Source organism: Stegodyphus dumicola, chromosome 1, assembly GCF_044657685.1.
Source record: "Stegodyphus dumicola isolate Sdum_Otavi_A_Nest chromosome 1, ASM4465768v1".
Taxonomy (NCBI): Eukaryota; Metazoa; Arthropoda; class Arachnida; order Araneae; family Eresidae; genus Stegodyphus; species Stegodyphus dumicola.
In genome coordinates, this window is record NC_140768.1 from 220,858,383 (window position 1) to 220,884,828 (window position 26,446).

At 31.6% G+C, this 26,446-nt stretch overlaps 1 protein-coding gene across 2 annotated transcripts in view; it reads left to right on the top strand.

Annotated features, from left to right (window-relative positions):
• LOC118194460 (polyamine-transporting ATPase 13A3-like) overlaps window positions 1-26,446 on the top strand; it is a 130,725-nt gene that overhangs the window by 44,210 nt on the left and 60,069 nt on the right. For both annotated transcript variants that reach the window (XM_085825879.1, XM_085825883.1), the window contains 7 exons: window positions 842-986; window positions 4,622-4,756; window positions 4,858-4,924; window positions 7,810-7,938; window positions 11,640-11,798; window positions 15,895-16,005; window positions 19,867-19,913. In XM_085825879.1, coding sequence (XP_085682005.1) covers window positions 842-986; window positions 4,622-4,756; window positions 4,858-4,924; window positions 7,810-7,938; window positions 11,640-11,798; window positions 15,895-16,005; window positions 19,867-19,913 — 793 coding nt within the window. The remainder of the gene's footprint in view (window positions 1-841; window positions 987-4,621; window positions 4,757-4,857; window positions 4,925-7,809; window positions 7,939-11,639; window positions 11,799-15,894; window positions 16,006-19,866; window positions 19,914-26,446) is intronic.

Genomic DNA, 26,446 nt, shown 5'->3' on the forward strand with positions numbered 1-26,446 from the left:
GAGGATGAGTTGTCCCATCTCCCCTGACCACCACAGTCACCAGACCTGAATATTATCGAACCTTTGTGGTCTACATTGGAACGGAAAGTGCGTTCTCCTTATCACCGCCAACATTGTTATCTGAACTTGCCACCGTTTTGCAGGAAGAATGGTATAATATTCTTTTGGCAAACATACAGGAACTGTATTTATCCATTCCGAGAAGACTGCAAGCTATTTTGGATGCCAACGGGTTTCCTACACCATATTAAGCAAAGAAACATGTTTTTTTTAAAGGTGTTTCCATATTTTTGTCCAACCCCTGTATATCTACATACAAATGGTAACATGTTACTAAAACGCTTTGCCATCCAAAACTTTTCAAAGTGTATATGACAAGGTTAAGAAAAATTTGTTTAATAGATATCCATCATGCATGGTTTTATGAAAGTATATTATTATTCTAATTATATAAACAGTAATAATATTCTTAAGAACTACGTATACTATTTAAACTGCTCGTTCTATCTCATAATTTGAAATGGAAATCGAAAGCATTTTCGTGCATATACTGACATATGCATCGTTGTCAATATGGTGTAATTTTTATACATAGTTTGGATATATTCTAATATAGTAGGATACTACTTTAATATGCAGATTGCCGTATCTATTATTTACAGTGCACTGAAGTTTTCTGTTATTTTCATATTCGAAAATGTGTGCAATTAAATTTGTGAATGTGTCATTTTAAATGGTTAAATATGTGAGTTCAAGTTTTAAAAATATTTGTTTTTGATAGCGATTGCACATTTCAAGTCCATTCGATTCAAATAATTGGAAATATTTCTTTATTTTCCAGTGGACTGGAGATTCAAAATTGTTCGGAGTTCTATGCTTTCAAAAACGGTTTATCTTCCAAAGAAGCCACTAGTCTATTAAGATATCATGGCAAGAACTCCATCGATATTGATGTGAAGCCGGTTGTTACGTTAGTTTTAAGAGAAGTAAGCACTCTGTACTCTGTTCTAAGAGAAGTAAACCTGTTGTACATAAATGTTTAAGTGCAACCAAATTCAAGCATAAAAGATTATTTTTATTGCAAGAAATCCATTAAGATTACAATTTCATTAGCTATATTTATGCATTAACAGTCATTAACTGTTGTAATTCTTATCATTAGCATCAGAAAAATGTGCTATGGTTAAATATCTATAGATATAGCTATTTCTAGCAAAATATTAAGTAAATATATTGCTACAGATAAATAAAGTCAATTATTTATGGCAATATGACATTTATCTATAGCTATTTAACCATAACACGTTTTTCTGATGCTAACGATAAGAATTACAACAGTTAATGACTGTTAATGCATAAATATATCTAATAAAACTGTTATCTTAATGGATTTCTTGCAATAAAAATAATTTTTATGCGTGAATTTGGTTGCATTTAATCAGTTATGTGCAACAGGTTTTTAATAATATCGATATGTTAGAAATTTAACGAGCAAAGACTTAATATAATTGCTTTTAACTAAATTAGAACAGTACTTATCATTTATTCATGACCTCTAAATTCTTAACATTATATTAACCTTTTCTATTCTCTTTAAATAACAGTAGAGTTTGGCTTTGTTTGGAAACATAAACTAGGTTCAAATTTCTAATAGATGTAAAACGAATTATCGCTGTGTCTGAAGTAACAGACTTGAAAGGTTCAAACAAACGTTTTTATTTAACAGAACTAAAACATAAATGCACTTCTTGTGTTAACAGAATCAATCATCGCTTGTGGAAATGCAATTAAAGTAACAATCAAATTCAAATTTAAAGCGTAGACTAGTAGTCAAAAACTACACAGTTAATGTTAATTCTAAACTGGCTCAAAAACTCTAACTGGCGTATCAAATTTAAACGTCTGCAGAACACAAATCCGAACAATTACAAACTTGTCAGAGTTGGTAGCAACTACATAACGTGGCCACAAGCCGCAGAAATCCGCTCTGTCTTACAGTGCAAAATCCTCGGCTTAAATACTACCTAACTCAATTTACATTATGGTGAGGAAGCAAAAAGGAGGAGTTATAGTAAAGGCTGACATTCTATGTAACTGATTATAAATAATAAATCTTAGATTGCATAGTGTCACATTTTACATAAGCAACAGAAGACATTAATTAAGGATACCCAATTTAAAATAGAGTCATTTTCAAGCTACAATAACTAAAGTGCTTTACGCATCCCGATATGACACATAGTGTGATATAAAAATTCGTAAACTTTTATTTCTCATGCGAGGTAAATATTTAGTTGAATTTATCTCCGAAAGAAAACTCTGTACCATATGGACAGTACAGGAATTTCGCGACGTGTCATAAAAGTAACTAATTGTTTAGGGTCTCCACCATCATAAGAGGCCATTTAATATGGTTTTGAGTAGTGTTCTCTTTATGATCATGAATTTTTGGAATTTTACGAGCTTCTATACTGCTCTGCAAAGGCAACATTTAGTTTTAGCTGATGAGTATAAAAAACTACTTTTGTTCAAATTACGGTATTATTAACATTTCCTATAGTTTTTTGGTTTAATTTATAAGACACATTAAAACGACATTTCCTATACATTTTTTGCTTAATTTATAAGACACATTAAAAATAATCTAAATTCAAAAAACTTTACATGTATTTTTCCAGTGTTGGAAAGGAAGGAAGGGGGGTAACGGTGTCTAGCAATGGTGGAAGAAGTACTTGGGACAAAAAAGGGTGAAACCACTGTTATAAAGAAACCGTTACAAATTTGCTGCGTCTTTTAAAAAAATCAGTCAATATTTATGATGATAAAATCTCGTTATAAATACGCAAGGCTTGAACAGATTTTAAACATTGATCAAGACAAAAATAAAAATAAGAAGAATAAAAGCATCATTTAAATTTATAACATAGTAAAAGTTCAATACCGTAGTTTAACGATTTTAATTAATAATATATAATTCGAATTGTAGCTAGTCACATACGTAACTTGCTAAACTGTGTTAAGTTTTCATTAGCCCAAAGGCGCAATTTGCCCAGAACGGCTATTAATTTCGTTTGGCACTAAAAAATAGCGTTTCACTTTTCAAGTTGTTGTCACTAAATATTAGAGCCCTATACTATATTTAAAGAAATTCTGAGTCAATGAAAAATCTGCATGAGTGTATGTATGTTTCCGGCATTGTGAAAAACGACAGTACCTAGAGACATCAAATTTTGGATAACGTAGTCCTCCACTCGAATAAGGACATCTGAAAGCCCGAATTTGGAATTTGTTTTATTATCCATTTCATATTTTGTAAAAAATTAACGAATTTTTGATTAACAAACTCAACAATTCCAAAGCGAGCAATGGCAACACTGTGCGAAACAAAAAAAAAAAAAAATCTCTAGGGGGCGAGACTGTATCGGAAATTCCAAAGATATGCTCTTTTTAAATATTTTATAGATATTGCTGTATTTTATGGTTTAAGTGGTAAGAATATGATGGCTAATAAATAAGAGTAACATACAAAACTTTAATAAAACGTAATTTCGGGCGTAATTTAAAATCTGAAAGCTTTCAGATTTTTTAAATTATATTTTACTCTTCTCAGATTCGTGCTTGCAAGTGCTGTCACAAAATGATATTATACTTTTCACTCTAAGAAGCTTTATGCAGCAGCATCTAATTTATAATACACGTTATTTTCGTAAATCATAACGTGCACGTGCTTAACGTATTATTTAAAGTAAAGGAATAAAAAAAGGTATGATGATATCATAAAAGAACATAACGTCTTACAATAATAAAATTATCGTTTAAATTACAAAACTAATTCTAATTGTTAACATAATGCATAAATTTATACAATATTGAGACGGTTTTAGGATTTTGGTGTGGGAAAACCGCACCCCTTTTCTATAAAACTAATGTATTTTTGAAGCCTAACTTATTATTGTTCTTACTTAATATACTATACCTAAAAACCTACATTTCGGTTATATGATTCAATTTAATATTTCCAAAAGTGATTTAAAATCTTTAATTCTAATACATGAGATGTTATTTTATATCAAATGTTATTTATTCAACACCAAATATGTTCAAATATGTTTTAGTATGAAAAATATTACTTTATGAATATACCTTTAAAGTACAAAATTTTGACGATATTGTCCTCCAAATCTCTCAGGATAATATGCCAAATTTAAAATATAGTTGTGACAGGCTTATAAATTTCCTTTCTTAATAAACATTCAAGAAATTATCTTTAAAATATTTACTTTTAAACATAACATAAAAAGGAACTACAAGCAGAATATTACAGCTAGAGGTGGATTACATAGCCACGACGCTTCGAGACGGCAATTTCTATCTGCTAACAGAGGCACATTTCAAATTCATACCTTATTAGGGGAAAAGGAGAGAGAGCAAACTCCCTCTAGCGAGTTCAAACCTCAAATTGAGGGCAGAAAAGTTAACATAGTTTTTTTTAATTTGTTGCATAATGATTTATTTGTGTTGCATATGTTTATGAAATATATTAATACTATTATTTTAAAGAATAACTTTGTTTTAAAGTGTTTAATAATCAAATAAGCATTTATTATTTTATTATTTGTAGGTGCGGAATCCTTTTTATCTGTATCAAACGTTCATTGTGATTTTATGGTATTTACAGTTTTATTATCAGTTTGCGACCTGTGTGGTGATATTATCTATTCTATCAGTATCTACAACAGTGTGGGAGACCCGAAAAGTAAGGAGCTGACGACGCTTTGAATTTGATATTAATGATGTATAAGCTTATTGATAAATTTACCCTTGTATTTGTTTGAAATTATTTTCTGTTTATTCTAGCAAACCAAGGCTCTAAGGAACGCTATGAGGTTGCAAGATATTGTTAGTGTTGTGAGAGATGGGAATGGTTAAGTAAAAATACACTATTTAACCTTAATGAACTTGGTTTTAGAAATTACAGTTGTTAACATTATCTATTCCATTTCCTATTGTTACTCCTACTAATAGCCATTTTTGCTCACTAAATAGTTTATAAAAGATTATGTATTTTCCCCAACTATTTTCCAACTTTCATATTCTTATCGCTGTATTCAATAAAAATCGTCAGTTGATCATAAATAACACATTTAAAGAAAAAAATCTGAAATTACAGTAAACTGCCGATTAACAGCGGCATTACTGAGGATGAAGTTTATAGTAAACCCAAAATCACAGTGAATTTCAACGGCAGTTAAAAAGCTCAGGAAAGAAGATTAATCTATATTATAATTAACAGAAATATATTATTAACAATTTACATATATTTTAAGCAACTGAATTTCAAAAATAAGTTTATTTGGTTATGTAAATTAAATCAGCATCCAAAACAACAATAATATATTTCTAATCAGAAAAAAAAATGTTTCATTTATATTTCTCTAGAATTTCAATAGAACTTAATAGAAAATACGATATTAATACGCGTAATTTACGTTTATGATACTGCAATTTATTTTAAACCGACAATCAAACAATATTTATACACTCCAAATTATATACAGTTAAAACTATGCTCTGGATAAAAAACTAGCTTGCTTTAATTTGCTATTTCTAACGTTATCTAAGGCAATTTTCCTCTGCTTTTTTCGTTTTTCCCCATATACATTTTACTTCATTCTGTTGGTTTTTGATAATAATTTTTCAGTAGTTTAGCAATAGATAAACTTCGATCTTTTTCGACGAAGCTGGGTTAATCGCTTCGCAGTAATTGAGAGCTGGCTTTTTTTTTAAATTTCAACACGAGCTTTCGTATGAAATTTAATTGACAATAATTGCAGACTGTAGTCTGATGACACAAAAGGGTGGATTCTTTTTAATATTTATAAATCAAATTTACTCAAAACAAATCGCTACTCTCATCATTTTCGCAGAACGTAAATCTTCGCAACTGATTACTGTCGGGCAGCAGTTTTCTTGTAAATAAATCGCTAATATCATCGAAAGAATTAATTTATTATTTTTGTCTCCTCATAGATAATTTTTTTCCTCTTCACTCTACACCAAGCCTCGGCAGCCTATTACACGCGGGTCACTAAGTGACCCATTTCATAATTTCAAGTGACCCACTTGAGTTCCGAAAATAAAGTATAATGTACAAAAATAAATTATAAAAGATAAATATGAAACGAGGACTTGAAAATATACAAAAAGTACGCCGAATATAAATAATGAAATAAATAACAACCAGAATATTTTTGTTTTATTTCAAAGTTGTAGTAAGGAACATGCATTTTCATTTTTAAAAAATAAAAATTATAATATAATTTCAAAGAGAAATCGAGAAGTTTGACAACACCGATCCATAATCCATAGTTCCAAAAAATTGGCTTTTGCCATTTTGTCCGCATTCGGTTTAACTTCTAAATACAAGCAAATATTTTCACACGTGAAATTTATTTTAAGTAGAACAGGATCAACTTACCAAAAATTTAGATGCTTGAGTTCGTCTTAAGATGACTTACTCTAAGCCAGACTTGACTAAACCGACGTCACAATTTCAGCGTCAGAACTACTGATATGGAACAGAACCAATAGTTGATTCAGTTATGTTTCTTTTATAATAATTATAATTTAATTATAATTTTAATTTTTATATTTAAAGTTAAAAGCGTATTTTAATTACTTTCTCAATAAAATTATATTATTATTCTCCCCCCTCCCAAAAAAAAAAAAGACTTCTAAAATGAGAGTACCTCTGATCCGAAAAGTTTTCTTAATACACACATTTTAGTTGATTTTGACCCACAGCGAAAACCAGGTTGTCGACTCCTGCTCTATATACGTTTCGCATAAAAAACTGAATAGAAAATACGGATAAATAGGAAAGCAAATTTTAAAGGAAACTAAACCAGTTAGTAAAGAAAATACGTTTAGTTTATTTCTTGCTGAATGTAATTCTTTATTATGATTTAATTTTAAAGCAGAAAGTTCTTTTTTTTTATTTGAAGAAGTACAACGATTCTAGAATACTATCCGAAAAAACAAATTCATATAACAGAAACCATGTCTGATTTTATTCAGAATGAAAAAAAAATATCAACCTCAAAAAGTCATATCAGTCCACTTTAAGAAATGTAAATCATACATTGAAATGTTTTTAATTTGAGGAATTCTGACTTGTATCATATTAATTTATATTATCAACATTTTAGGACTATCGTTCAGAATTGTTCAAATTTTTACTTAAATGCTGTACTGAAATTTCAGCAAGTATAAATAGATTTAAATTATTTTCAGTTATTAATATAGTCATCACTGACTAATTGTATATTTTGATAACGTTGACATATGATAATTTTGATAACCGAGTAAAGACTGCTTATTGTACATTAAATAGAATTAAAGCCTAAAATTATTGAGAAACGCGATTATTCATTCATTCTGTTGATTTTGCTAAAGTGATGTGAAGAAGTAAACAATGTAAACTTTACACAGGAAAATTGTTAGTCAACACTGTTAGAAACCAGAAGAAGAAAGAAGCAAAACTGAAGCATATTTAGCCTAACAGCCTCGTAGCTAGTAAAGTCTTTACCAGCTGCTAAACTAATGCCCGGTTGTGAGTAAAATTCAGAAACATATTCACAATTTGTACTGCAAAAAACGTAAAAATACAAATATTGTTTTACGCCTCACTATATCCATTATTCAATCTCATGAAGTTAGTTTTTTCTTCACTTGCGTAGTATTGTTATTATTAATTCTTGATAAAATGAATATACTTTTTGTAAATGTTTGCCAATATCTACTAAACAGAATTACAGATATCCTCTGAAGACCTAGTTCCAGGCGATGTGATTATAATTCCGAAATCTCACTTCACTATGGTATGCGACGCTGTATTACTGACTGGGACTTGCGTAATGAATGAAAGTATGCTGACTGGTATGTTTAATTTCTGAATTTATTTTATTGAAAAGAAGATTCTAAAACGTATACAATAGGATCTCTTTCTATTGTTATTTAGGGGCACAAAGAGAAAAAATAATGAAAACAGGAAAATGATGAAGCCTGTAAAATAGCCTATATTGTAAATAAATAATATTTATCACTTACGACATGAATACATTATCAAACTGAAAGAGAAAGAAGCCATTGTAAGACTAAAAAAAATCAAAACGGCAACTTAATTTTGGCATAGATTTTCAACGAAACTCGGGCGACTGTCAAATTATTTGTTAAACTATTCTTTGTGCTCTGTGTTCGTTATGTAGAGACACATTAGCACTTTTTTAGGATAATAAAAATGTTTAACCCAGATTTTGTCCGTTATGAAGTCGATTGAACCTGCCATCTAGTCCAGTTTTGGAATTAAATCTGATAATTGCATTCTTTCCTTGATTTTATTAAAAACTAAAAGATTGAAAGTTCTAGTATATCTTTTCAGTATAACTTGGGATATATTACCCAAACTAAAAAAGATTTAAAATTTCGAGTCAAGGAACACAAATTGGATGTCCGAAAAGGAAGAATAAACAAATCTTCCATAGCCTAATCATAGTTAGAAACATAATCACAATTTTGAGCTTTGAGATAATTATAATGCGATTTTTGTGCTGTGATAATTTTCCATAAAGCTTCTTCAGCTGGTGAATTGGATTTGAAGCATTTCTCAGAAATATATCTTGTTCAGTTAATAATACTAACTCCAATCCAATCCTTTCTAACGCTTTTAGAATTCTAATACCTTAATATTTCAATTTTATTGCTATTTTCCTCGACAGCTAGTACTAGGTTCGTCTTCGCTCTGTCGTGATACTTGTTTTCGATAAAAATACAGTCGTCGCTGCTCTACAGTTTTGCAGAATTCCCTTTTTTCTTGAAGGGACTGGAAGGAAGAAGAGGGACCTGTGTCTGATCGTCTTCAAAATAGATAATTTCTATGCTAAAATAAGTATGCTATTTTACTTAATTATGAATACATTATGTTAAAAACTACTTTTTAACAAAAAAAATTGCATTATGTTTCTTGGAAGACTTTTCTTCATTTCAAAACTCTAAATTTTAGATCCTACGGGCCCTGCATAGCTAACTCTTACCCCACAGTCAGACATGTCAGTTATTTTGTAAAGCTTCATTATGTCTCGGTGGAACTCGTTACCAACTACTGCTTATTTTTACTTTTCTTCCATATTCTTTAGAATAACAAGGATAGATTAATGAAATCTGACCGAAATAAACTTATTAATGTTGCAGTGAAGCGAAGTTTGGACGCGAAGCTGAGGGCCAGCTTTACTGCATCACTGTAGTTACTGCGTTACTGCATTTCTAATCCAAAGAAAATATTGCCATTTTGCTTTATATTCCACTTCAGATTGTCTCTGTCTTAAATTCTTTGTTTGGAGTATGATTTACACATGATTTATGTGCAAAACAATAGCTACAGGAAAGGTGTATTAAGGGATGGATAACATTATTAGAACTACTGTCCGGTCAGTATAGTGGTTAGGGGAGCCTGACTGCGATACCAAAGAACCCGGGTTCGAAACCTGGAGTAGGCATCGTTGTAAAAGTGTCTGTCCTTTCATAGAAGGTAGCAGTGGCTGCCTATTAGGTGTCTCGACAGTAAAATGGCCACTACTTCTGGCCTTAAAAGTAGTGGCCAATGTCGTTAGAGCCAAGTGCCCGCCTTTGGGGGAAAAAATACTATAGAACTTCACTGGGGGGAGAAGTGGACAAAGATGGCGCACGATATGTGTAGGGAAACGATCATTGCAAAACAATTAAGCTACGTTATATTGCAATAAGACGAAAAGAATGAAAATTTGTGTGTAAGGTACTTTCTGCATACCATCGTGGTGTAACTGGAAGCTCGCTCGACGCGTATTTGGGAGGTCTGCAGTTCTAATCCCGGCGACAGCATTGCGGATTCTGGACTTCGAAAAAATCCTAAAAGCCTCTACATGTGAAATATAAAAGTTTTAAATATTCATATACAACATTATAATTAGTTATAAGCTTAAAAAATTATAAATTTGTAAATGTTTGTGAGTTATAAAAATAATAGTTGAAGCTTAAAATGAATCTATAAATGAAGAAAAATGATTAAATATGAAAACATTTCCTCGTGCAGTTTTCTCATTCATATATGCTAACTGCAACATCCAATTTAAGGTGAAACTATTTGATGCTTACGTGATCACTCATATAAGCGGAATTCCAAATAATGTAAAGGTAATAATCTTGTATGGCACACTTAGAAGCAACAAATCTAGAACAAGCTTTAACCTCATTTACAGAATCATTAGGAGACAATTAATGCCAAACTGAATAATATTACAAAATGTAGGGTAACATGTCAGGGTTTCAAAGACGCAGAATATTTTTATAGAAGATCAGCACGAGGTCACATATGCACATTATAATGCAACAAATAAAAGAAGTATAGCTAAAAAATGAGAATTCCTAAATACTTTGAAAGATTTTATTCTGTAATGAGTAATAATTTCTACGTCGGTGACGTTCAAAAAGCTTCTAAATAAAGCCTTTGCATACAAAATAAATTATGAAAAATATATCCATACTTGTTCTGAAGTACTATATTTTTAATGAATCTTTATCCTGATTAGTCGCCGCTTTAGCTCATGAAGAAAACAATTACCATATTGTTCAAATAAAAACAGATATTGAAGTAGAAATATTATGTTCTTACTGTATTACTATTAAACATATGAGACTGTTTACTGTATCCTTGAGACGAAAATTATGACATTCATAGATATCAAAATTGTGTTCACAATCGTAGTATTAAAAACTCGATCGCACTATTATTTTCTAAAATCTGTGTGATATTTAAAACAATGAATATTTTTAATATTTTAAGAAAATAATAGACTCATTAAAGCATAATGGCTTTTATACAGAAAATATTGATTTCTTCACTAGCCGTAGAATTTTATTTGGCATATCAGTCGAGAAAAGGGTAGTTTTCTTCATATTACCGAAACAGGAATTAATTTTTATGTGAATAGCGTCTCAAATGCATCAGAAAATTAATATTAAAATATGAGGTACGATCTTAGATACATTATGAGACTCTACATAGATAATAAGAACATCCAGATAAATGATCTAACCACTATTATTATACCTCAAAAGCACACATGGAAAAATGTGGTAATTTCTTACCCATTAATAACTCACAAAACACTTTTTACTAATTAGCCTGCCATTGTATCCACATTAAGTGTGATTTGTTTTAGTTGGATTTTGGAAAAGATAATGAGGATTATTTCCCTAAGAGAAGGGGCATCTTTGTAGAGATTATTTTAAGGGTATAAGGTATGTTCTCTCTTGTTTGGCATGCCTTCGGGGTGTAACTGGGAGTACGTTCGACGCGTATTCGGGAGATCCAAAGTTTGAATCCTGGCAAGGGCATTGCACATTTTTCAGGTATCAGCATTGATATAACCTAGGTGCCTCCATGATAAAGTGACCACCACTTTTGGCTTTAGTAGTGGCCAACGTCTATGATGACTTGTGCTCGCCACTGGAAAAAAAAGTTGAATCAATTTTTCTCTTTCTTAATTTCATTAATATTGTCAATTTAAAAGTTTCATCGTGTACTAAAGTATAATTTATTGCAGGAGAATGTGAACCAGTATCCAAAGTGCCAATTGAAAATGATACCAGGGCAGAATACAGTTCTATGACTTGCAAGAAATCGCTTTTATCATGTGGTACAGATGTCCTTCATTCCAGAGATACAGATGGAAGGGGTGTAAAAGCAGTGGTCTACCGAACAGGTATTTTCGTTCTCATACCTATAATTGGGATATATTGAGACATTACATATTAATGGTGTAAAGGTACGAGACGGAACTTAATATATGGAATGAAGTACCGTTTGTATCGTTTATTCTTCAATCGCCTACCTTTGCTTGTAATTTCAACTCTGTATACCTTATGTTACCGCAAAAAATCCTCAGAAGGGCGGATTAGTCCGAATTTTTGCATTTACCTATGCAAGCTTTAAAGATTCTCGATTGTGTGCGGCCGATGAATGTTAAGGCCAAAAATTAAACTGATACGAAAACGGACATTTGCGCATTATATTTGCTGATATAAAATATAACAAGTCGTGGTACATGTACTGTTAAGAATCTTTAAAAACTTCTTTATAAAAAACAATAATTTATATTGATTAACTTTTCAGTATATTATTCTACAATGAAATATGCTGCCCATAGTTACAGTTAGTAACAGAATTAGTTTGTACAGGAATCATGAAAACGCAGTGTTTTATATCGCAGTTACTTGTTCATGTTTCTTCGATTTAGAACGAAGAATCATGAAAATTTTCTCTCAATAAAATTAGAATGCAGTTTAATTAATTGTCATAAAAGCAGACAGAGGTTGTCAAAGAAATTCATTCTAGCTATAAACTATGCTAAAACCCTTTAGCGGATTTTTAGTAGCTGGTTCGCTGGCGTTTGCCTTTGGAAGACATAATTACCTCGAGGTTTGATGCAGAGGGACACGGGCACCTAATTTACGTGTATTGAGAATATATTTTGTCATCAATCAGTTTATAACAACTGAACGGATATTCAATCATTTTTGAGAATCTGTTCCCAAACGATATTATGGATAAGGATACTCTTTGTCATACAGCTGTTAAGGAAGAATATTTTGCAAGTGCACATCTGTATCGCCAACGAGGGAGTGGCTTCTAAAATGGAGCAAGTAATTTTCTGTATAAAATAATTAAAAATCGTGGATTTCTTGTTAAAAATTTCATTGCGAATTTAGATCAAATAAAAGCATAATTATATATGTAAACAGTAGAAGTCATAGCATTTTTATTTCAGTCTATATGAAAAAGATAATGATATCTAATGTATAGCATATAATAATAGCCAATGCGAGTTTTATTCAAAGTCAACTTTCCTAATTTGCATTCCTACATATTTAGTGTACTAAATTTCACATTAAAAACGGTCGGTCCATTCTTAAATATACTGTTTGTGTAATAAATACTCTTCAAACTGAACATATTTATCTTATCCAAAACGAATATATTTCCTTTATTCATATATAACTTTTAAAAGTATAATCAGATAATTCAAAATATATGTTTTGGATCTTAACTTTCAAAATTATAGGCATGCAAGCACTAAGATAAAAAGATAAGAAAATACTAGATTCATTTTAATACTTCCATTTATTCTTAGTTAAATAAAAATACATATATTTGAATTCTCTTAATCCACAGGATTATAAATGCGTAATATTCGAGGCTAATTGTAGCTTGAGTCATTTTCTCGATATAAAGAGCAATAATATGCCACAAACATTAATTCTAATATCAGTGTGTGATACGTTTCACGAAAATAAAATGTTGACGATTAAATGAACTTATAAAATGAAAGCACTACGAGATTTTCTACTAAAATGATAGCATCATTTATACGCCATACATTTATAACTGCAAAACAAATGCAAAATAAAACGTAAACACCAACATGCGCTCATATGCACAATTTCAAGTATTCAGCGTCACAACAGTAATAGAAACTCATTGGCCCATTTTTGAAAACCCTCCTTCAGTGGCGATTTAGATGTGCACTTTTCAATTATGCGTTAAGGAATAAGCAAAACACATTATATCCAGCCTAGATAACCTAAAACATTTTCTCGAGCAAGTCGTTTTCTCACTGGGAAGTCGCTAATCTAATAAAAAATGCTGAATTGCAATAAGGCTCCAGGACCAGACGGACTGGATAGCACCATCATAATACTGTTACGAAATGTACAGGCGCGGTAAGATGGCTTCCACGCAAAGCAGTTTTGGGGTTGCCATAAAATGGCAAGGGAAAGCAGAGTTGCCACATTTGGCGAGAAATCGCCCTTTTGGCGACCTTTGGCGACAAAATTGGCGATATGCCATGGACGGATGGAGAACCTTCTGGAACGAATTCCTACCGGTTTAGCCCAGAATGTTCTCGAACACCAATCAAAAGCTATATAAACCCTGCTGGTTCGCAGTCAGTAGTGTGTTCGCAGTCAGTAGTCAGTAGTGTGCCTCGTCTAGGGAGTTGATAGTCAGTCATTGAGCGAGTGTCTCGAAGTCTAGCGCCGAGTTGGTCGGTGAGTGCATCGAAGAGTCTCTTAGTGTATCGCGGTTAGTGCATCGCCGAGAGAACGTGTTGAGCTCCGGTAAGGACTGAAGCGGAGAGTCGGGAGCCGTGCTCTGTGTGTCGTCGAGTGCATCGCGAGTTGTAGCGTGGAAAGTCTCGAGAGTACGTGGAGTTCCTCGAAGAGTCGGGAGCTGTACTCTGGTGCTTTGCAGTGAAGCTGTCTCCACCGTTATTGCCTGACAGTGTGAAGGCTGTGCCGCTGATTGTTCCAGCGTGTTTATAGTAGATCTTCGACGACTGTAAAAATGTTTTGGAGGCTGTCCTGATTAATATTGCTAAATAAAGTGTGTTTCGATACTTCATCAAGTGACGTCGTTATTCACTCCAAATCTACGAACCCCGTACGAACGTGAAGGAAGAAAATAACGTAACAATTGGTGTCAGAAGAAAAAAACGTAACAATACAAATGTTTCAAGCAGTTCCCTGAAGTTTTGATTTGCTTCCCCAAACGTCGCTGAGAAATAGTAGGATATTATCCAACTGTGTTAAAGGATTATGAAGTAGTCCTGTTTTTCAAATAAAGCCTTCTAAAGATACTGCCTTCCTTATGCAACCGAACTGCTTCTTGCCGTTCTTACGAAAGTTACTTGAGAGCCTTATCCTACGAAGACTGCAACATGATCTCTATAGAGCTGCTAGACAAAACCACCTTCAATAATTTGGCTTTAAAGAAAGACTCTCAGTAGATCATGTGCTGTACAACCTTGAGACAATGAGAAACAGCAATCTTGCAAGGGACAAGTAAATGGCTATGATCTCTCTTGACATCAAAAGGGCTTTTTACGTCCTTTGGTGGCCAGATATACTGGACCGCCTGGGAGTTATAAGTCATTCGAATAATTAGCAGCTATCTGTCACACAGAATAATAAGAGTGACACATGGACACGGTTGCAGAAAAAGAGGGAAAATAGCTAATACTGGTCTTTTGAAAAATAAAACGTAATTGCCTGAGCTTTCTTAATATTTAAATTTCAGCTTGCTTTAAATTTTGAAGTTTTTGAAAGACTAGATGGAAGGCCTAAAAGAATAAAATCGTTTTTGATGATGATTGCAAGTTTAAAATAAATCTGAAATTTTTTTATAAATCAGGGAGCATTAATAGTTAAGGCTGAATTTATTTTTGTAAACCATAAAGTTTTTCGAGAGTCCGTACCAAATAACCTGCGTTGAGCCCTCTTAGCCGCTCGACTGCTGGTAGGCTAGAAGCATTTTTAAAAGCACAGTATATGCTTGCTGCAATTATTAAAGAAATTACGGAAGAAATTACTTTTGATCCCTTTTTAATTAAATGGACTGATTCATGTCCGCTAATAAATTACATAACTAATAAAAAACCTTCTTCCTCCATTATTTTCAAATGAAAAGACTCATTTACATTAAAAAAACTAATGACTTACATTACTTACATTAAAAAAACTAATAGCTAATGTAAGCTTTAAAATGAAAATTGCTTTTCATTTTAAAGTAAGATGGCTGCAGTAGCCAGAAACTGTAGTAATTGTTAAAAGTACGTCATTTTGAAACGTAGCAATGACTTTTCTCTCCAGAATAGTTGAATATTATATACTTTTAGAAACGTACCAGTAAACGATTTGTAAGGAACGTGTTTTAAGTTGTTGTTATATATTGTCCTTAAAACATACCTCTAATAAAACTTTTACTATCTAACATTAATAATTTTACTGTGTACTTTATTTCAGGATTTTCTACTGTGAAAGGTGAACTCGTTAGAGCCATTCTTTTTCCAAAACCTGTAAAAATCAAACTCGATTCTGATTTACTAAAATGCATGGCCATTTTTTTCCTTCTAGGTAAGATCACAGATATTTCTAGCTTATGCATCTTAAAACGATTTTATTATCTTTTTTTTAAACTCTACATAATTTAAGAATCAGTTATCGTTTAAATTGCTATAGAAGAAACGAAAACCGCTTTCAAAACTATATTTTAAAGCTAAAATTTCAGTATAAAGTTAAAAAATATTTTTAAACACTTTAAATTGGAATAAACGTAAGCTTAAATAAAACGAACGCGGTAAGATTAAAAACCCCATTATCAATTGACCTGTTCAACAAAAAGATAAAAAGAACTAAATCATTTAAATTATCTATTAATTAATACTGATTTTAGTTTGAATGAAGTTAAATATACAGCAATTAACATGGATCAAGATAACAATTAACCATATATTAGAGATATTAAAGCAACAAGAATCAACCTACCATGCATAAATTTACGACAACTTTCGAAGCTTTTCAATAGAATCTCCTTCTTCAGCTGTAGGAATGAAGATGGGATTTTCAATTTTCACTCTTGTAAAAAAAAGTTCTATAGAAACTGTTGAGAATTTAATCCTGCAAATTCATGCAATTTACGCTGACTCTTCTTGCATTAGCCTCTCCAACATTTATTTTTCGGAGGCATAATTAGTTTATCATATGCCATAGGGTCACTGTGATCTTCTCGAAAAAATATCATTGGTTCACAAACGCTTCCATTTAAACATTTTCGGTGCCAAATTCATAAAATTAGCTCAGTTTATACTCCAATCTGAAACATTGCCGATACGAATAATTTCCTTTATTGGTCAAATACATATTTATTGCAATATAAGAAAATATGAGTTTCAAATATTTTTTTTTATTTCGACAAAGATCACATACCTGAAATATTAAATACTTTTGTTTTTATAAAATACTCGTAAAACAGAACGAATATTTTTCCTACGATGTTGAACAATGATGTTATAATGAACATTTCTATTATAATTAAAAAAACAATAAAATTAATTCTTTTTAAAAAAGTGCTAAAACTAAATATTTAGCTACAACAGATGCTGTAACTCGGTAATGCCGCATAGACGGGATAGCGGTTAGTGACGCTGAGTGTTGTACCGAAGGTCCCGAGTCTGTACACCGTAGAGGGAATGGATCTTTGCAAGCGTATACTGTATGTGCCACAAGGCGGTGCTCAAAAAGCACGGTGAGCCGAAAGCCTCTCAAGATTGTGGTAGGGAAAGTGGGTTGGGAGACCTCGGCCCGTTTAATGAGGTGTGCTTTCTTGTAATTCGGCGGAAGCTTAACAGTTAGCTAGGTACAGCGATACCTCAGTCGCCTATAGTACTACAGAGGTCTTAGCCTATCTGCTACCAGTATGTTTAACTCAAACTGTGACTCATCAACGAAACTGAAGCATCAACCGAAATGGAGAACTGGAGCTCTGGATCCCGTATTCGGTTGTAAAATGGGGCAGCGATTATTATATTTATTATATGTGCATTTTTTACTAAAATAAATAGGGGAATCATCCCTTATATCTTAATTATATAGTCGAGATGTCTTTTCTCTTAAATTTTTGAAAAGAAGTTAGTTGTATAGCAATATTTGTATCTGACTATGAAAAATTAAACGAGGAAACAAGTTTTGCTCAATAATTTTCTTATAGAACAAAAAAATAAAAAACTGTTCATACGTTGCAAATTTTAAAATTAACATTCCTTTCATAGTGCGAAATGTGAAATAATTTTAGCAAATTTGTTAGAATTTATGTTGTTTTATTTTTTACTTCCTTATACGAAATAGAGAGTATTGTTACTGCGAAAAATTTCAGGAATCCTATTGCAATGGAAATATCCGTTTTGACTATTTCCGAATCCATTTAGACGATTTTTGTGCTTGACATTTGTACATACAGATAGAATAAACGACGCGTTTATCCAAAACAGACTGCGAAATGGATTTAAAACGGATTCCAAAGGGATTTTTTTCGTGACCCCTGTATGTGCGTACGTGCGAATGTATGTATGTTTCTCGCATAACTAGAAAGGAATGAGCCGTAGAACGTTGAAATTTTGCATATGGGACTGCTATAACATTTGGCTGTGTATTTGTTATTGCAATCGGCAATAACATATATATAACAGAATACATATATATGTAAAAAAAAAAAAAAATACGAGGGCTTTGCTCTTTGCGAACCAGCAACCTTTAATTAATTTTCTGCAATTCAGCATCTCCCCTTAGACCATTACCTTCTAGAACATTCGCACCTATTACATAACCTCCTCATATAAATGCTGCGTCATAAGTTTTTCTACATTTTTCTAGAAGCTACTCTGTTACATAACCTTTCATATAAATGCTGCGTCATAAGTTCTCCTACACAGATGCCTTCTCGCCTTCGTTCTGCTAACGCTTCCGCAATGCTCCTCTAACTTTGTTAGAACGTTATGACAGATTAAAGTTTAAAGTCAGTCGTGTGTAATAGTTCAATTACTGAATAAGCTATTTGATTAACTCCATCTGGAAAAAGTCATCTGCTCTAAATTAAAATAAAGATATGCTTGCTGTTAAAAGTGAAACGTCCTGAGTCGTCATTTTTCTCCATGCTTCAATCATTATAGCTTCGTCAACCATCTGCCAGAACGTGTAATGGAATAGCCTCATTATTCGCCCACGATGTGTTGGAATAACTGAAAACATTACATATATACACCTATAATACATCCATATATATATATATATATATATATATATATATTTATACCTATAATACAACCATCCCCTTACCAGTCTTAAAAGTCCTTACTAGACCTTTATTTTCGGAAACATTGGTAGAAGTCACATATTTCCAATCATAGAAGTGTTTTAAATGGCGAAAATATTCAAGTTTTAGAGATGTCAAATTTCAAAAGAATTAATGTTCGACAAATACTAAAATCTAACTTTTAATGCGGTTTCCCAGTTCCTATACGTATATTTGGAAAAGTTTTACGCTCATTAAAAATGAAATTAGAAGAAGACGATTATTAGAAACTTCGAAGAAGAAGTTTGAGTTCGGTACGACAAAAATTGGCAGAGATATTAAACTTCGAAATTTGTAATTTTTTATGACATTTTCAACTTGCCTTGAGATATTGGTTAACAGAATTAGAATAATTCGAGGAAATAAATAAGTGCAGTAAAAATGTATATAATTTAAGAGGCCATACAAGAAAGTCATGTGGTGTTTGTTCACATCAGATTTTTTTAAGAAAACGAGCACCTTTTATGGATTAAAAATGATTCATGGAGTAAATAAAGAGCCAGCTTTATTTACTCCATGAATCATTTTATTGGAAAAGCTTGAAAGCTTTATTTACTCCATGAATCATTTTTATTGAAAAAACTTGAAAGCTTTATTTTCTCCATGAATCATTTTTATTGAAAAACCTTGAAAGCTTTATTTACTCCATTAATCATTTTTATGAATCAATTAAGTTGGAGAAGAGAATAAGTAAATATGGCATTTCTTCAAGATTTCTATCAAAGGCAATTTTTATGGAGGAATGGAACAAAATGAAGCATTCTTACTCAAAATTATTAGTTAAATCCATGCCAAAGTGCACGAAAAGTGTAATTTTAATTAAAGGATATTTTACGAAGTATTAGATGTCCCCTTATTTTCTTGGTTTTATTAAATATAAATGGCTTATTCGTAGTGTTAGAATATTTATGCAAGTTCCTTTTCAAAACGTTTTGAAAAAGCCATTTTGCTAATATTTGAAAATAAAACTTAAATACATAAATATTCAAAATCAATTGTGAGCCACTGTAATTTTATATATGTAGAACTATAGTTAGTCAAGTATAATTATTATGTAGTTATGAATTACTAATTTATATTCCCTGTAGGAATACCAGCGTTGATCTATGCAGCTATCGTTGGGACTGAACAGCAGGTTAGTTTTTAAGATTATTACTTATCATAAACTAAGGCGTTTTAATGATAATGTTAATCTCGTTTAGTTATTAGTTGTTTTCAATCATAAATACCTAAAATACCTTTAGCACAATATTACATAATTCATTTAAATATCTGTATCAGTATATGTAATTTTCCGTGGATCCAATATTTAATGCTCATAGTAAACGTTGCTTAAATAGACCAGATAGCATTGATAGACTAAATATTTTAATTCATTGTATGAATGACAATGATTCTTTATGTTCAGAATTTTGCCATTTTTCAAACAGGCATATGTGTTGATCAAATAAGGATTTCAAAAATAGAGATACTATTGTTGACCATAACTACTCAATATAGTATTTTCTGGTTTGCCATGTAATTTAAAAAATACTCTCTCTGAAATTAACCCATTTTCATTTTATTTGCAATAAATATAAGTTTTTTAATTTAAGGTTGGTAATAATGCTGTGTTTAGTAAGTGTGAGAAAAGCGCATCAAGTCATAGCATTATACGTAATATGAGATATAACGCATCTAGAATCCTACATTCGTTTTCAAATCACCACCTCATGACACATCATTTGTTTACAATTTTCCAGAAGTGTAAAGTTACACTGTTTTATTAAAAGAGATTTTTAATATTTTATTTATAGTTTAGTTCAGTGAGAATAGGTTTTAAATTAAGGCGATGTATATTTTTTTTTTTGAAATTATGGTTATAGTACATTACATTTTCAGCATTTACTATTTTTCCTAAACTATTATAACTATTCTGTGGTTTCATACACTCGCGGCTCTCAAACATATCAATTATACAACCCTTACCATATGCAGTAAAAACTCTCGTGACCGGAAATATCAAAATAATAACTCTTTAGAAAATCAAAATTTACTCCTATGAGATAAAAAAATGCGTAATGGGATAACAAACTGAATATTTAAATATGGAAAACGTTTGTGTTATATTTCTGTAATCTAAAATAACAAGCATTATCTGACTAATGAGTTATCCAGAATATAGAGATGGACTACCTATCCTTTTTATGCGTCAATGTGTTAACGTTGAGGATAAGGTCAATAACTTTCGGAAAAAATTCACGTTGAAAAATGACAGGTTTGCTTTGGCTATTTCCTGCAAAGCCGGTCAGAACATTAATTTTCGTCGCTGTTAGTGTTAATTAAAGTCAATGATTATGTTCGTAGATAAAAAATTTGAATGACAAAGACTCTCGATTTTAAAACATACCCGGTGCCCATGTCCGGCATCTTGTATTAATTATATGTTCGGAGAAGAACACCATTAGTAAAGAGGAGGATTGGGTGGGTGTAGACAATTTTGTTCTCGTCTCACTCTCTCCGGGTGATGACGAAATAATCCAACATGTACTGGGAAAGAAGAAAGAGCATTAGGAAGAGGGGGAGACTAAAGTTAGAGATAACATGTAGAACAGGAAAGTTATCTGCGTAGAAGCTCACAAAGGATTGCAGACTTTCATAAGGTTTGCTGATAAATGTTCTTCATTGCCACTACATGATGTTATAAAGTTTCATTGCATATAGAGCAAATATTTAAAAGTGCGAGGACTATTTTACATCGGGCAAGCATTCAAAATTATATGCCCTCGTGTTAAGAAATTCGTAAATTTCATGTACTAATAAATATTAATTTCAAAATGCTTTTTAATTTTGTTTTTTGACGTATAAAATGGAAAGTATAAGTTTCTAAAATATAAAATGCAAAGGATAAGTGTCTGAAGCATAAACTTCGCATGCTGCAGTTTCTACATATGTTTTCACGAAACACAAAAATTGTTTTAGAAATACATGTTTTTTATCCGGATAAATATCTTGTATCGGCGCGGTCCCTTTCCTGAAACGTTAAAAGAGATTCTACTATGTACTAAATGCGTTAATAATTAATTCGAACACATAAACTAAAAAGTAGTTAAAATGTAAGTATAATTTTTTAAATATTTTATTTAAAATTTGTAGAATATAGGGCATTATAAAAGCAATAAATGAGAAAATAAAATAGAAATTTCTTTTTAAATAAAATAACTCCTGTAAACGAAGATAAATGTAATAGACTATTAAATATTTAAGACTGGAAATATTACACTGATAGCTTTAATACTTGTTTGATACATCATATAATTGGATGATCCCAACGTAGCTAATCCGAAAATATTAACACTTAGCAGAAAAAGGAAATAATTAGTGTATCCCTAGTTATTTTCCCCTTTTTGCTCTAAAATAGTTGCATGCATATAATAAATCGCTTCAAACTGTATCATTTCAAAATTTATCCTCGTAAGATAATTCTAATACAGCGCAAATGACATAGGTACTTACAAAATGCTCAACAATAATAATAATACAGTTTGTAAATTGAATTTAAATTAATCAACATGAATGAAGTTGAAATATTAATTAACTAGGCATTTATTAAATTACATATCAATTATATATTTTAACTAGATATTTCTTTCCTCTCTTAGTTTTCTGCTATATCGCAACACGTTCCGTAATTATAAATCTACATCATCCACCTTCGAATGCATTATATGTAACGCCATGTACACTGCAAAAAAAGAAGGGGGATAGTTCTATATCTCCCATTCTAGTGGGCCGATTGACGAAATTCAACTTGCGTTTTTCATGTCTCGAAAGCACGATTTAGGATATATATTAGATTTATATATAGCATTGTATTAATATAGGTATTTTGACAAATTTTTGGAATCTGAAATGACATGCCAAGTTTTTTCCATATTTCAATTCTACGACACAAACTACGTCACACTGCGAAGTTTTGTAAAAATCGAATGAGTAGTTTTTAAAAAATTAGCTCTCAAAATTTTAGCTCCTCAATGTTATTTGAGTTTGGCATATATTTATTAATATCTCATTTTTTATTAAACTTATTTGACTCTTCCTTTACATTTCCAATATTAGGTTCATTTCAAATAAAATTCACCCATTTTTTATGATTTATTTTTTAAATTTGTGTTTATAAATAGTATTTATAACTTTTTGGAAAACATTTTGAATTATAATCTATTAAATTTTTACCATCATTTACTGAAATCTGATCGTAGATGTATTTCTTAGTATACCAGCAAATTGTTACAGTTTTTTATTCAAAAGTTCCGAAGATGTACGTGAATTTATATATTGGCAAGTTTTAAATTTTGGCATATTTATTGAAACCGATAATAACATCAAATGTGGTTTAGGCAATCAAAATCGTAAAAGCAACCTTGTATTTAGCGTAAGTATATTGAAACAACCGATTTCGAGGGCAGCTAAAGGTCTCTCCTCATCAAGAGAAAGGAATACATAGAAAAGTGGTCTAGTCTAGTGGTTTAGTCACTTTGTTAAAATTATCTGAAAGTAGGAATGATGTAACTTTTTTCCCGATCCTGCACAATGGAAGGGAAAGGTTGCCGTATATTAAGAAGTTCGCCAAGTGAATTATTCTTAGAGCAAACTGAAAAATATTCACAAGATGAATTTTTAAATTTCTCACCAAAAATTATAAAATTTTATATCCAGGCATAATTTGAGTCGTAGAATGAAAATATGGAAAAAATCTGGTATGTTACTTCAGAGAAAGTCCGATTTTATGTAAAAATACCTATAACAATGCTATATATAAAAGTCGAGCTTTTCCAAAATTGATTTCCAGAATGTTTTCTATATGATCTTGTTACCTCATTTGCAAATAATATGAGGAAGATCTACAGTAAGACACCAGGAAATACATACAGTTAATTTTGGCTATTCAGACTTTCTTTCGACACAACGTTTTCTTCTGATGAAAGGTTAAATAATGAAGTTATAAGAAGTCTGAGGCTCTTTCTCGATATGTCTAGATACATCAGAAATTTGATCGTTTGTATGGAATAAACTGAAATGATGAAAAACCTTCTGGATAATGAATAGCAAGGCCAATTTCAGTGAGTGCTTTAATGCAAAATTTTTATAATATTTTATATATAAAAATATTTATTTATAATAAGTAAAATATAAACATGTTGTAAACCGCTTTCAGTGCAAGATATTTTTACACTCTCTTGATACATAGTGTCCCTTGAAGATTTTTATCAAAAGTTTTATAAAGTGAGTGACATAAAAACACCGTGCTTTTCTTAACATTCGTAATATCCTAGTTAATTTGGAAGTTCTTGAGGGCTAGAATATTTAATAACTGTGTAGCGACTTATCGCAGAGTTCTTGTAAGCGAATGACAAGTCCAAGGAAAGGTTAATTTACCTTTAATTCCGATTCAGAATAGATGATCGGATAACATCTCTCGGGCTTACAATAAGCCTCTACTTAAGCTTTAACTCAACATAGAAAATAACTAATCTAGCTAAAGTAAAACCAGCCGAAGCTGCACAGAATTAACTAACAGAGTTGGCCCTTATTTAAGATCACCCACAGGCACGTAACAATGCTACCGAATTGCAGTAAGATAGACTTTTCGCAACAGTGCGACTGGAAGGCAGAATACGTTGTACTAGGCTTATCTAGTGAAGCGATTTAGACTTCAACTTAAATATTTGTTTCTACCTCAGTTACATAAAACGTAATCTTGAAAAATCATAGTAGGTAAGAAAACTTAGGTAGAAATGAGAAACTAAAGGAAAAGCTCGTTGCAAAATAAAAATAACTATTAGAGAATTCAAATAAGTCCCTACACAGTAAAATGTTAATATCGCAATAAGTGCAGTTGTGAATAACGTTCAAGGCACAAATATAGTATCGTTCATAATAGGATTGCAATTGTGAAACATGTTTAGAATGTTAGGTATTATGATTTCATAATTTAGTCTCCCCACTTTTGTATCATCATTCACTCTTGCTTGAATATCGTTCCGCTTAGCTGTTAAAGTGTATGCCAGATGTGTCTGATAAAAAATGTTGTATTTACTGAGCACCGCCTGAGACCTGACTTTGTTGTAAAAGTCTTACAGTGTTGATAGTCATCTTGGCAGAAGGGAATATTTCCTCCGTGTAAAAATATAAATATAAATATTACATGGGCATACAAGGCCTGTGTATAAGCATAGATATGTTAATTACAAACATTGTCTTGTACAAGTTGCATGTGATAGTTACATAAAATCATGACAGTTATGTGTACATTTAAACATTATTTGAATTCATATTTACAATACTTTTACTGAGATAATCAAAGTAAAACTTATAATTCATTTACACACTGACTGGATTTTTAATATCATTTAAACTGCTTTACAACATTATTTTTATGAAGTACATACAAACTGGATAGTAATATGCTTACATTACAATAGTTTTGCTCTTACAGTCCTGTTACTATTCTGCGGGGTGAGCTATTTTTATAGTGTTGATTTTCAGTTGTTGTAGTATTTGACTTCCTATTAAAATTATGCTTCGAAGATACAATTCTCAAGGGAGGGGTAAAATTTCTTATTACCTTGCTGAGCATAGCCTGATCACCTCCTCTATTTTAGTTTTCGTCTGCTTGTTGCCGCAGGTATTCTCCGCCCATTGCGGCCAGTATTCACTTCTTGGCATTTTTTAAATGCAGTTTATCGTTTTGTGGGCAGTTGAAGAGAAAGTGATCTGCATCACCGACCGCACCACATTCACACAATTCTGATGCTCGTTTGCCGAATCTCTTAAGATAATGTGGGAAGGGATCATTGGCAGTGTAGAATTGAGTTTGTACTCCGCTGTATGTATTAATTGAGCATGTTAACTTTCGGAAAGAAGCTGTAGGTTCTCCTCCATGTGCTTTCTCTTTCCCATCTTTCCTGCCAATCTTGTAAAAAGCTATTGAGCGTGACTGTTTTAAATAGGACTGCGGAACACTTACTGCGTTTTCCAGTCTACTAGAGTAATTGGCTACAGATTCCGCAAGCATGTCCGCCGCTTCGTTGCCAATAATACCCACATGAGCTGGTATAATAATTTGTGCATTTCCAAATCAGATGATGGTGGTTCAGTGAGTTTACTAGTTTTAACACTTTTACATTTTTAACAATATTTTAATTCACTATATACAGAGCGTATTCTTAGCCCGCCGCCTTCAACATGAACAAACTTTATTCCTTCAACTATGCGAGCAACAGCGCCCTCTAGCCTTTTCCTTCAAATTACACAACACTTCCCACCTGAACTCGGTGGAGAATTCATCTTTCAATAATATATTCTAGAATATTCAATTAATATTTCGACAATCAATCCTATACAAATTGTTATATATAACAAACATGCATACACAATTATAAGCATATAAAATTTACAAAACATTAAATGATACCTATCAGCAAGGTCGGGAGAATCAAACCTAAAAATACAAAATACAAATATTAGTTAAGTTCCATATTATATAACAACTGTATAGGCCTTTTTAAGGTACTAGTAGGTGTTTTAATTGTGCAAGATCTTATTATACCATCTCTGCCTGGCATTAATTCCAAAATTTTCCCTATTGTCCAGAGATTTCTAGGATGTTATTTGATTAGCAGGGCA